The sequence below is a fragment of the Sardina pilchardus genome, chromosome 2 (assembly GCF_963854185.1).
Source record: "Sardina pilchardus chromosome 2, fSarPil1.1, whole genome shotgun sequence".
Taxonomy (NCBI): domain Eukaryota; kingdom Metazoa; phylum Chordata; class Actinopteri; order Clupeiformes; family Clupeidae; genus Sardina; species Sardina pilchardus.
The window spans coordinates 23498701-23511200 of record NC_084995.1 but is presented as its reverse complement, the minus strand read 5'-3'; the positions used below and the strand labels follow the sequence as shown (position 1 = coordinate 23511200).

Below are 12500 nucleotides of genomic sequence, written 5' to 3'. Positions count from 1 at the left end.
GCCAGGGATGAGCTGGGAAGGGGCAGTCAGTGTGTATGAGTGTGTATACTGTATGTGCTGCATGTGTGTGTGTGTGTGCGGGTGGGTGTGTTTGTGTGTGTACCTATGTATGTGTGTGTATGTGAGTGTGTGTGTGTGTGTGTGTGTGTGTGTGTGTGTGTGTGTGTGCGTCTATGTGTATGTGTGTAGGAGAGTTGATGCGTATGTGTGTGTGTGTGTGTGTGTGTGTGTGTGTGTGTGAGAGTGTGTGAGTGTGTGTGTTTGTGTGTGTGTGTGTGTGTGTGTGTGTGTGTGTGTGTGTGTGTGTGTGTGTGTGTGTGTGTGTGCGTTTCAGGGAGAGTTGATGCGTATGTGTGTGTGAGGGTGTGTGTTAGGGTAAACTGTATGTGCACGTATATGTACAGTATGTGTGTGTGTATGTGTGGTTGTGTGAGAGTGTGTGTGTGTGTGTGTGTGTGCGTGTGTATGCTTTGTGGTGAGTGTGTGTTTCAGGGAAAGTTGATGTGTATGTGTGTGTGTGTGTGTGTGTGTGTGTGTGTGTGTGTGTGTGTGTGTGTGTATGGGTGTGGATGTATGTGTATGTGTGTGTGTGTGTGTGTGTGTGTGTGTGTGTGTGTACGTCAGAGGGGAGTGCACAGAGCTTAAGCACAGGGCGCAATCACTCAGCCACCAGGCGGTGGAGGCTTGGGGATTAGACCAGGCAAGGCAATTACACTGGCTTAGGGTTTGTTTACTACTGAATTACAGACAAAATTGTCCTCTTAGGCTGCTACTCGGAGGGGCAGACCCCCGACTAGGCACTCCCCACACACACACACACACACGGACAGAGAGGCAGAGTCCAGCCAGAACTGGCCAACGGAGTAGAGCAGAGCACCGCAGAGCAGAGTGTGTGGCCGGGTTTTCATGAACAGAGCGCGCACACACACACACACACACACACACACACACACACACACACACACACACACACACAGGACCACAAAGAACGCAGCTGCACAGCTGAGCAGATAAGTCAGCCAGCAGCCAAGCGCAGAGCTGTGAGATTTGAGGGCGGGGTGGGGGAGGACAGGGTGGTGTGCGGTGGTGTGGGTATGAGTGTGGTGTTGTGACGGTCAGGACAGGACGGGGGTCGGTCCTGTCCCACGTTGTCATCAGGGGAGCATGGATGTCTTTATGGGAGCCGTGAGAGGCACGGTGGGGTGTGGGAAAAGGGGGAGCGCTCCAGGCTGAGTGCTGACCGCTCGGAGGCCCCTTCAGCCCTGTGTGGTGGAGCAGGCCAGCGTTGAGCGGCGCTGGGGCCTCTGTCTGCTGCGCTGGCTGGCTGGCTGGCTGAGCTGCATTAACGAGCTCCCGCTCCGAGCTACTGCACAGCCCTGTCAGCCTCCCTGCACTCACCCGCTTAGGCTCTCTACTCCTCTCCTCTCCTCTCCTTGCGTCTCCTCTCCTCTCCTCTCCTCTCCTCTCCTCTCCTCGCGTCTCCTCTCCTCTCCTCTCCTCTCCTCTCCTCTCCTCGTGTCCCCTTTCCTCTCCTCTACTCTCACTTCATCTCACACAAATGGAGGGTTAGAGAAAGAGAGAGAGAGAGAGAGAGAGGAAAATGCAAGGAAAGAGAAAAGGAATAAAGGTGTCTGAGAGATGGGGTGAGAGAGAGAGAGATAACGACAGAAAAAAGGGAGACAGAAAGAGAGAGTCAGAAAGAAAGAGATAGTGTGTGTGTGTGTGTGTGTGTGTGAGAGAGAGAGAGAGAGAGAGAGAGAGAGAGAGAGAGAGAGAGAGAAAAAGAGAGAAAGAAATAAACTGTGTGTGAGACAGAAAGGGAGGCGGAAGAGTAAGAGTGAAAACACAAAGGGGGAGTTTAGTGAGAGCGGAAGGGAGAGGACTATAAAATGAGGAACGAGGAAGCGTCGGCGTGTGTGTGTGTGTGTGTGTGTGTGTGTGTGTGTGTGGCCGTACGGCAGGATGCATCTCCACATCTCCCCCAGTGGATTAATCATCAGCGCTCTCCGCTGCCTGACTCGCACCAATTAATGGCCTGCCTGTCAGTCTCCAGCCAGGAGGAGCAGGGAGAGAGGGAGGGGGGGTGTGTGTGTGTGTGTGGGGGGGGGGGGGGGGGGGGGGTGCGCTGTGCCTGCAACTCGCTACTGAGTTGTGGACGCTCTGTTGTGGGTGGGTGGGAATCAGTTACGGCTACGGTAGAGGATACGGGCCGCTGCGGTTGGCCTGGGCTCGGCTCGGCTCGGCCCGGCTCGGCTCGGCTCAGGTCAGATTGGCTCAGATCTCTCCCAGAAGTCCCATCCACCCCCTCCCCCTCCCTCCCCCTCCCTCCCGCTCCCTCCCTCCCCCGCCAGTGCCGAGTCAGGGCGTTCGGCGTGGTGCTGCTGGGCCCCTCACGGGGAGCAGAGAGCAATCCCCGGGGGCAGCCATGGGGGTGTTACTGGAGTGGGAAGCGAAAGATGGACGGGGTTTTCAAGGAGAGGGAGGAGGTGGAGGAGGTGGCGGAGGAGGAGGAGGAGGAGGAGGAAGCAGCAGCAGCAGCAGCAGCCCAGGGATGGACGGAGCCGGAACGGATCGCTCCGGCGCCCCGCTGACACAAGCAGGAGCTCGCCAATCCATCACCCTCCTAATCAGGCACATTTCTGCACGGGCCTTTTTCCCTCCCCTGCTGCTGCCGCTGCCGCTGCTGCTGCTGCTGCTGCTGGTGCTGGTGCTGTCCGGGGCCTGCCTGAACAGGCCTCAGGCTGAGCAAGGGGCCCGTCGGGGCCCGTCGGGGCCCGTCGGGGCTGGGCTGGGCTGGGCTGGGCTGGGCTGGGCTGGGCTGGGCGGTGTATTATAGGGTGGGGACGGGAGGGACAGGGATGGAAGAAGGGAGGGGTGCAGACGACTATAAACCGACGGGTTAAACACAATGAAAAGTAGAGAATTTGAGAGACCGTGTGAAAACTCTATGGGTGGAGGCCTTGCTAATTCAATTACAGTTTAGCGTTCCTGGATAAGCAACGCAAAAAAAAAATCGAAACGCTCAAGCTGAGGAAACGAGTAAATATGATCACACGGGCACGGCAGAGCAGCGTGGGCAGAGAGCCCCCACTACAGAGAAAAGCCTTCTGAAGAGAGCAAACTTTCCGAGACAGCAAAGCAATAACAACGCGAAAAAAAAGCAACACAAAATTAAACACGGAGCCACTCAGATCAGAAAAGAGCACGGAAAAGTGGCTTGATTTTAGCAAGGCCTCATATCAGCACGACACGGTTTTTAATTTGTACCGGTATCGGTTGAGATGGTAAATAATATAAGAGCAACGACGCTTCCTTCAAACAGATTTGCAGAGTGAGGTAGGGAGAAACAGGCTTAAAGTGCTGATCCTCAAACGTTTTTCCGTCCCGCACAATGAATTATTGATCAAATTATCATTAACCAACACGCACCCAAGCAACAGCTGCTCTTTGATGGCGGGCGGCAGCCTGCGAGAGGGGGAGAGACGGGCGGAAAACATATGTGCCGTCGTGTGACGGCGTTTCAAAAAAAAAAAATTCTCCCTTTCATGGGCGAGTGAGCGTGCACCCCTGCGTTCCGTCCTCCGCTACGCTCGGCTGGAGAGCGGCACTTTTACGGACCGGCGGGTCCGCCAGAGCTCACGGGCTCCTTTTCTTCCTCCTCGCACTACTCCTCATCCTCCTCCTCCTCCTATGAAAAAATAAATAAATGAAACGCTCTCCAAATCCTAAAAACTCTGTCAGCCCTGTCTGCTGCTTCCGCTCTCACCGGGTAAAACACGTGAAAGACTCCGAGGCAGAGGAGAGCAGAGGAGAGTCAACGTTCACTTCACAGCCTTTCACAGAGAGAGAGAGAGTATTGACGGACAGACACATGCAATTGCAAAGTGGAGAGGACGGGGAGGAGAATAACCTGCTGGTGCACTTGATACTGGCTAGTCAGTGTGGCTGAAGGGTGTTATGTGATCACCCACAAAAGACTCAACCATCAGGGGTTCTCTTGTGATTGAGCTCCTGGTGCTATTGAGGCCTGTAGTTCCTTAAAAGCACGGCTCTTCCAAAGCCATTGTGACTTGAAAGCATTGGAAATGGAATTACCACCTGTGACCTTAGAGTCACCTAAGCCTGCAAAAAAATCAATTTGAAGTGTTACATTAAATAAAGAATACATTATTACTATTCTATTCTAACTGTGATATGACCACCAGTATAAAAGCTGGTCATTAAAGTACAAGTACAAGTTGATCTGTGTGTGTGGAACGTCAGCTATATGGCCTTAACCTGGCTATTGAATTATGTAGAGTTACCTAGAGCTTTAGATATAGAGCTCCTGGTTCTAAGGATTATGGATTAATTACCATCCCCTGTTCTAATTGCTCACTGAACTCCCACAACAACCAAGCAGTTAACATAACACATCAGTTACAAAAGGATTTGATCCATAATCAGTTGCACCATATAAATCAGACGCTTTAGACACTAGGGCACATCGTTAAGCTGTAACGAGTTATCTGTAGCCATAGTTACCTCTCTAGAGTCAGAGTTGCTGCTTGAGACAAGTATCATTTGCATTTTTGCTTTAGCGTGACATTAGTTGCTTTAGCAGATTTAAGTGTTAAAATGTTGCCAGAATCAACAACGGTATTTTGAATTGCAGTTGTAAAAGCAGTAGTGTCAAATTATATCAACATAATTGGTTAAGGCTGGCATTGTTAATTGGTAGCCCTATTCAGTGTAAATTTAGCACTATGTGCTCAACACCATTAATAGAGTAGCTTTAACTCTATCAAATGGTACCGTTTGAAAATCTTTGAGAGTCAACTGAATACTATTGATTTGGCTGTGTAAGTAGTTCCAAACAACACTTGCAGACCATTTATCAGTTTGACCTCTGAACCAGGTCAGATTGACCTTTGAACCAACTCAGGACAAGTCAGCGCTGACCAAAGCAAAAAAGGGGGGAAGGAAACAATCACTCATTCATAAAAACAATATCTCTACAGACACTCTGCTATGTGCGCCAGTCTCACACACTTTTCATGAATGAGGAAAAAAGAGCGCGTGAGGGAAAAAAAGGAGAAGAAAAAAACACATTATTTTTTCAGTGTGTGTGTGTGTAGATCATATCCCGCTGACCTACATAGCGGTGCTACATCTCTGCGATCCCCTTGGGTGTGCAAGCCTGTGGAGGGAGAGCTAGCAGGAGCCGAGAGTGGGCGAAGAGAGAGAGGGACAGAGAGAGAGAGAGAGAGAGAGAGAGAGAGAGAGAGAGAGAGAGAGAGAGAGAGAGAGAGAGAGAGAGAGAGAGACGTCGCTCCGCTCATTTGCCGTGCCAAAAAAGCCTGGGCTGCTATACGTGTGTGTGTGACTTGAAACAAATGAACAGGTGTGTGTGCTTTGCTTTCACAGCAGGGGCACACCTTGTGTCAGACATTTTCCCTCTCCCTCTCTCTCTCTCCCTCTTTCTATCTCTCTCTCTCTCTCCCTCGTTCAGTCGCACTCGTTCAGCTCTCGTTGGCGCGCTCATCTCCAGGGAGGGACGAGTGATACTCAGTCACTGCAGGATGGAGCTGGCAACAAAACATTTGCAAATGGCAGCATTTTCCTTTGGGTTTGAAGCCTCGTCAAGAAGGCAAATTGGAAATCTGACCTAATTCTCATGGTGAGGTAATGATGAGGGGAGTGTGGATTGGTGTGTGTGTGTGTGTGTGTGTGTATGTATGGGTAATGTGGGATTGGGGTATGGAGTACTGCACTTACTTTTAAACTTTTCTTTACATTTATAACCTACTTCTAAAATCTGTGCTCCAGTGCATGGGTACAAGCTCCCGACCCCAACATTTAGCACGGAGTGAGGGGACTCTAATACAAGTCTTAGAGGTCCACATACCAATATCCAGGAGAAGCCAGGTCGATCAAGCAAATTCCGGCCAGAAGTACAGAAGTAGAAAAAAAAGTGTTGATTATAAATTATAAACGTGTCTGTCTGATGTGTGCAGAATTACACAAAAAACAACTGCCCTAACTTGATAAAATAGATAAATAAAGCATCGGAGAAAGAAGAATCTACTAAAATGAGAGCGGCTGTGACTGGATCTGAACACGTTTCTGGTGGAGCTTTGCACTCCATGCAGAGATCATTAACTCAGCATTTCATTTCTAAGGAATTTGTGATTACAAGACAGAGATTTTGAAACAAAGTGCTTTTAACAACGCTTCCACTATAGAGGATCTGTCATAGAGACTGCTCTGGGCATAAAGACTCTTACAGTAAAGAAGTCAGGTCCCAGTCATCCCCATAGTAACGCCAACAACATCACATACCCCGGCACTGGGATCAATTACCACAGGCTTTTAAAGAAACGTACAGTAACGAATAGCTCCACAGCTGCGCTAGTTTGTCTGTTCCTTGGGCACTCAGCCCATGATAACCCGGTGAGCATGAGATCCATGACGTTGGCGTGTTAAGTGTCTCGTCCTGCTGGCTGGGGCCGCAGAGAGTCAGCGAGCGCCACACTTACTGGTGCAGGGCATGTCGGGCAGGTCGGTGTCTCCGCGGTAGTAGCCGTTCCTGCACACACAGATGGTGGCCGCCTCCGAGGTGGACCTGCTGTTGGGGGGGCACTGGAGGCACAGGCCCTCCCCCTGACTCGACTTAAACGTCCCTGGGGGGCAGGCTGCGAAGAGACAGATAAAGAGAGAGAGAAAGAGAGAGAGAAAGAGAGAGAGAAAGAGAGAGAGAGAGAGAGAGAGAGAGATTACTATTGCATTAAAGTCATAACGTCAAAAATCATAACATACAGAATGAAAATGTATAAACATATGCATATATTTTTTGTACATGGCCACTGCATCTGATTATATCTAAGATTTAGACGCCGACAGTCCTTCAAACAGCACTTTGAGATTGCCTCCCGAGGTTGGATTGGTTCAGTTGAACCACTTTTCCATTTGGAGCAAAAGCGATCAGGCACGTTGATCTGCGAGTGATAACTTTGCACTTTCATTTCAGGTTGTTCTCTAATGCAAATGTGAGAGTCCAGCGAGGACTGCGATTATTACGGCTGATATCACACTATCCCAGCACAGGCAATCCACCCGAAAAACCAATTCACAAAATCGCAGGACAGAGGACTGAGAGAGAGAGAGAGAGAGAGAGAGAGAGAGAGAGAGAGAGAGAGAGAGAGAAAGAGATGGGGATAATCTTTCTGCACAAGGGGAAAATTTGCTAGCATAAATGCTAACTGGAATACCTCCTCAGGAGCGGGCAAGCTCACTCAAAAGGCTCCTTATGACATCGATGCCACCGCAGCACAAAGTCAATACATTCTCGGGGAAACTGGGCCACTTCTTAAAGCCCGTATTCATTTTACGGAGATAAAGGCCGCAGTGATTCCAGCCGCTTCACGCTCCATTTTTTATGATCCGCTCTACGACTATTTAAAGTCTCTTTTGAAATGTCACACAACTCGAGATGAGACCAGATGAAGAGTCCAGGGACACAGCCCAGACTGAACTGATGTTTAGTGTCACAGTCTGCCTTACGGGAAGAGCGAGGCAATTTCACAAAACAGCAAGGCAGAGTAGGTATAGGGAAAGAGAAATTGAGCAGAAGAAAGGGAAAGAGAAAGAGAGAGAGAGAGAGAGAGAGAGAGAGAGAGAGAGAGAGAGAGAGAGAGAAAGAGGGGGACTGGGAGATAAAGGAGAGAGGAGAGGACTTGTCAGGCAGGGAGTACCGCACTGCACTGCACCAGACTCTCCAAAGCTCCCGTATCGATCTGGCTAACAGCAGTTGGACCTTCAGCAAGCCAGCAGAGAAACGGCAGCCCATACGGCACACTCCTTCAATAGACGCACAGACACACACACACCAGTGACATGTTTGTGTCAAACACACACACACACACCCACACACACATGCGCACGCACATAAACACACACAGGCACAATAGCCCACTAAAGAAAATGGCCTGCAGACAACAATATCATAAAAACTGTGATCTGTGTTTGGATGACACTGCCCACGTAACCAAACAACAACACATCAATAAAAAACACGATGTAACTGTAGCTTCAATGCTCATTTCAAAAGATGCCATACGTTCCCATCACATCCACACCAGTTCTGTATCTAACTGCAGCTCGTGTGACGTGAAATAGGGTCTCTCTGTGCACTGCTCCCCTCCCAGCGCTGTTTCATGTTAATTGCGTATAAAAACCCTCGAGGAGGATGCAGAGATGAAGTATACGCGTACGGGGAGGAATGGAGGGATGCAGGAGATGGATGAACGGATGGATGGATTGACAGATGGTGGAGGGAAAAACACGTTCCAACGCCCGTCGGAGAATAAGAAAAATATTCTCCTGTAATCAGTGGAGACAAACATGTTGTCTGTCTTCCTTTCTTTTCTTCCTATTCCCCCTCTTCCTCTCCCTCCCTCTATCTCTCCCTCTCTTCCCCACCCTCTCTGTCTGTCGCTCATTCTTTGAAGAAGAACAACTGGGCCCTGTCAGCTGGAATGACAGAGGGGCGGATTAAACTTTTGTACCTTTATATCAACAGCCTTTTAAGATTTAATTAAAATATTTTATGCTTCATTAAAGCGAGGGGAAAAACGGACAGTGAGTTTTGGGTGCCCGGTTACAGTATGCTTTATTACGCCATTAAAAGGGCCACTTTCATTTTTTCCCTGTTTAATTTTTATGAGTCGCCCCAAACTGTTGAACTGGCAGCTTCAGTGGACTGTCAAACGACGCCCAAACCTCTGAGACTGTTGAAACAGAGGGAGGTAGGCAGACCGACAGATGGATGAGTGTGAGAGTGAGAGAGAGAGAGAGAGTGAGAGAGAGAAGAGGGGGTGAGAGAGAAAAAGCAATACAACAAAAGATAAGGGAGAGAGAGAAAGAGAGAGAAAGAGAAAGAGGACAGGAGGAGAGAGAGGATGATAAGAAAGACCCAGAGAAAGGAAAGAAGGAGGACAGGTAGAGAGAGAGAGAGCGAGGAAGAGGGAGACGCGAGGCTTAACAAGCGAGACGTTAAGGGCCGGGAACGGGCCACGTAGCAAGATTACTCCTCATCATCTACCAGCCAGCGCCATGGCAACACAGATCCTTTGTCACCACCCCCAGTGCTCCAGAACAGCTAGCGGCGCAGGAAGAGGAGAAGAGAGGAGGAGGAGGGGAGGGGAGAGGAGAAGAGAGGAGGAGAGGAGAGGAGAAGAGAGAGGGGAGGGGAGAGGAGAAGAGGGGAGGAAAGGAGAAGAGAGGAGAGAGAGAGAGGAGACGAGAAGAGAGGAGAGGAGAGGAGAAGAGAGGAGAGGAACTGGGGAAGGGATGGCTGCTCGTTGGCCCTCGGCTCTCCCCACCTATCAGCTTTAGGGAGAATAACAGGAATGAAGAACCTTATGAAAACTCTCTCCATTTCCCTCTCCCTCCCCTCTCTCTCTCGCTCTCTCTCTCTCTTTCTCTCTATTTCCCTCCCTCCCCTAGACAACCTTTCCACAGCCAAAGGGAATCTACTCAACCTCAGAAGTGCACAAAGCAGAATATTCAGAGCCTTTGTTTACATGACCTCCTGAATATTTCATTCTCTTAGGTTGGACTTGCTCTTACATGTTTTTTGGCTACGCTGATAGAGTGCAGATAAGTCATGCAAGAGATTGCCTTTTAACCCCTCAAAACTGAAGGCTGGCTCTCCAAATAGCCAGGGGAGAGGTCAGGAAAACAACATGTAGAGAGGAGGAGAGGAGTGATAAGGAGGAGAAGAAAGGGGGAATAGGAAAGCAGAGGAGGAGAGTGGAGGAAAGCAGAGAGATGAGCCAAGTGAATATCAGAGAGGACAAGAGAAGAGGAGAAGAAAGGAGAGGAGGGAGGAGTGTGGTGGTGGAACATTTGGTGCAGAGTCCCCCACACATGGCAGAATGTGTGAACATGTGGGAGGTGTGGTGCCAGCCTGCCAGACAGCCAGCGAGTCAGCCTGCCCTCGCCTCTCCTCTCCCTCCCTTCCTCTCCTCCTCTCCTCTCTCCTCTCTCCTCTCCCCTCTTCTCTCTTCTCATCTTCTCCTCTCCCCTCTTCTCATCTTCTCCTCTCCTCCTCTCTCCTTCTCTCCTCTCCTCTCTCCTCCCCTCTCCTCTCCTCTCTCCTTCTCTCCTCTCTTCTCATCTCCTCCTCTCCTCTCCTCTCCTCTCTCCTCTCTTCTCCTCTCCTCCTCTCCTCTGACCTGGCCTCCACTGGGCACCAGAGCTGGTCCTGCCACCACATCCAGAGAGACCCGTAAGTGCCAACCAGTCTGCTCCCAATCACATCACCGGCTGCCCGCTCACACACAGAGTCCCATTCTCCCAGTACAAAACTGCAGCCATAGGAGCAGTGCTGCTGATTATTTACAACAGCAATTACCATTATTACAGTTATTTCTACTCATCAGCGGTGGCATTTTGGAGAAACACAGAAATCAAACCAGTAAAGGGAAATGTCTCTTTTATGAGGACAAGCCCCTCCCCAGTGCCCCCCCACCACACACAAACACACACACACACACACACACACACACACACACACACACACACACACGCACACGCACACGCACACGCACACAAATTTACCCTGTGCCCCATTACTGGCTGCTCTCACTGGTGTTGGCTCTATTAGATATGGTTCTTCCCTGAGTAGGTGGCATCTACTCTTCCACAGCCAACACAAACACCTCAGCCAATGGCTTCAGGAACGAAGGCGAGCATGTGTGTGTGTGTGTGTGTGTATGTAGCGGGGTAGGGGGGAGGGATGGGGGGTGCATCAGGTGTGTGGGAGTGGCTAAAATGCTTCCAGTGCTGCACCAACCAGCTTCACAAATCTCACTTTCTTCTACAGAGCAATGACGCCAAACAGACACAAAATAAAGCAAAGAAAAACATGTCCAACTCTGACTGAACTCTAGCAACTTGCATGCATTAAAAGGAATAAAGAACGTAGTAAAATCAAGAACACAACACACACTGAGCAGCATCTGTGCCGCTCACACATCTCAACATAAAGTATGCAGCACGAATATGCCAGCTCACACACTCACACCAGGCGCACGCACACACACACACACACACACACACACACACACACACACACACACACACAGCCTCGCGCACACATACGCACACATACGCACACCCACACACACACACACAAACTCACTCACACACACGCACACATACACAGATACTCACACACACACACACACACGCACGCACACGCACACATGAAGATAGTCCAAATGTGTGGGTTTAATGATGTGCAAATAGTTAGCTTGAGCACACGCTACACACTACACACACCCCCCCACCCCCCCACCCTCCCTACACACACACCCTTCAACCACCCTCAGGCTGCTGTTTACAGATCTGGAGACGGGGAGCGAAGCGCAGCGAGGAGAGCCAGAGCGGGCTGAACACGTACCCATGAAAGAGACGCACACGCAGCTGAATCAGCTGGGTGGAATAATGCAGCCGCCGGGCACGCCACCCCCGTGCCGCTCGCGCCACGCGAGAGAGAGAGACAGAGAGAGAGAGAGAGAGAGAGAGAGAGAGAGAGAGACGGACAGAGAGAGAGAGAGAGAGAGAGAGAGAGAGAGAGAGAGAGAGACGGACAGACAGGGGCCTGGTGGCTGCAGTGACCCCCGATAAATGGGATTTCCATTCGACACTTTTCACGCCGGCGGTCTAGCGTCTGACGAAGAGGACGGCGGGGGAATTAATTCGATTGTCGCAGTCGCGCGACCTCACCTGGCCTCGCTACCTGCACAATGATGTCCAGGAGGGAAGGTGGTGGGGGGGGGGGGGGTCATCGTGGCTAAAGAAGAGATCCAGGACAACGTATTGTGTGTGTGTGCTTAAGAGTGTGTGTCTCTGCCCGTGTGTGTGTGAGGGGTGACATTACTGACCCCCTAGAAGAGAAACACACGCCTTCTGCTTGATTTAATTCCACAATAGTGTTGGAAACTTTTCTAATCGACCTTGCGTATTATGAGCGTGAGGCTGCCGCATTAAACCCATTAATTAATCTGGACCTGCTTGGCTGCACAGCACTGTCAGAGAGAGAGAGGGGGAGAGAGAGAAAGAGATGGGGGGAAGAGAGAGAGAGAGAGGGAGGGGGGGAGAGAGAAAGAGATGGGGGGAAGAGAGAGAGAGGGGGGGAGAGAGAGATAGAGATGGGGGAAAGAGAGAGAGAGGGGGGGGGGAGAGAGAGAGAGGGGGGGGGGATTTAGAGAGAGAGAGATGGGGGGAGAGAGAGAAATCCATGAGCCAAATGGTTGGAAAACCTCTGAGGCCTGCATTTAAATCTCACTGCTGAGAACTTCATGCGTTTCCAGCTCAGAGCAGCTGGCGAGCAGCCCATGCAGCAAGACTGATTCATTAATATTTGGTTTGGAGGCACAGGGTGTTCCTGTTCCTCAAAAGAGCTCTAAAGCTGCTGCACCACACACACACACACACACACACACACATAGAAA

The 12500-nt window shown here is 50.4% G+C and overlaps 1 protein-coding gene across 1 annotated transcript in view; it reads right to left on the bottom strand.

The window, feature by feature from the left end:
* The window catches only part of LOC134067225 (ephrin type-B receptor 1-B), a 190287-nt gene that overhangs the window by 72692 nt on the left and 105095 nt on the right, over positions 1-12500 (bottom strand). The window contains exon 4 of the mRNA XM_062522367.1: positions 6519-6674. Coding sequence (XP_062378351.1) covers positions 6519-6674 — 156 coding nt within the window. The remainder of the gene's footprint in view (positions 1-6518; positions 6675-12500) is intronic.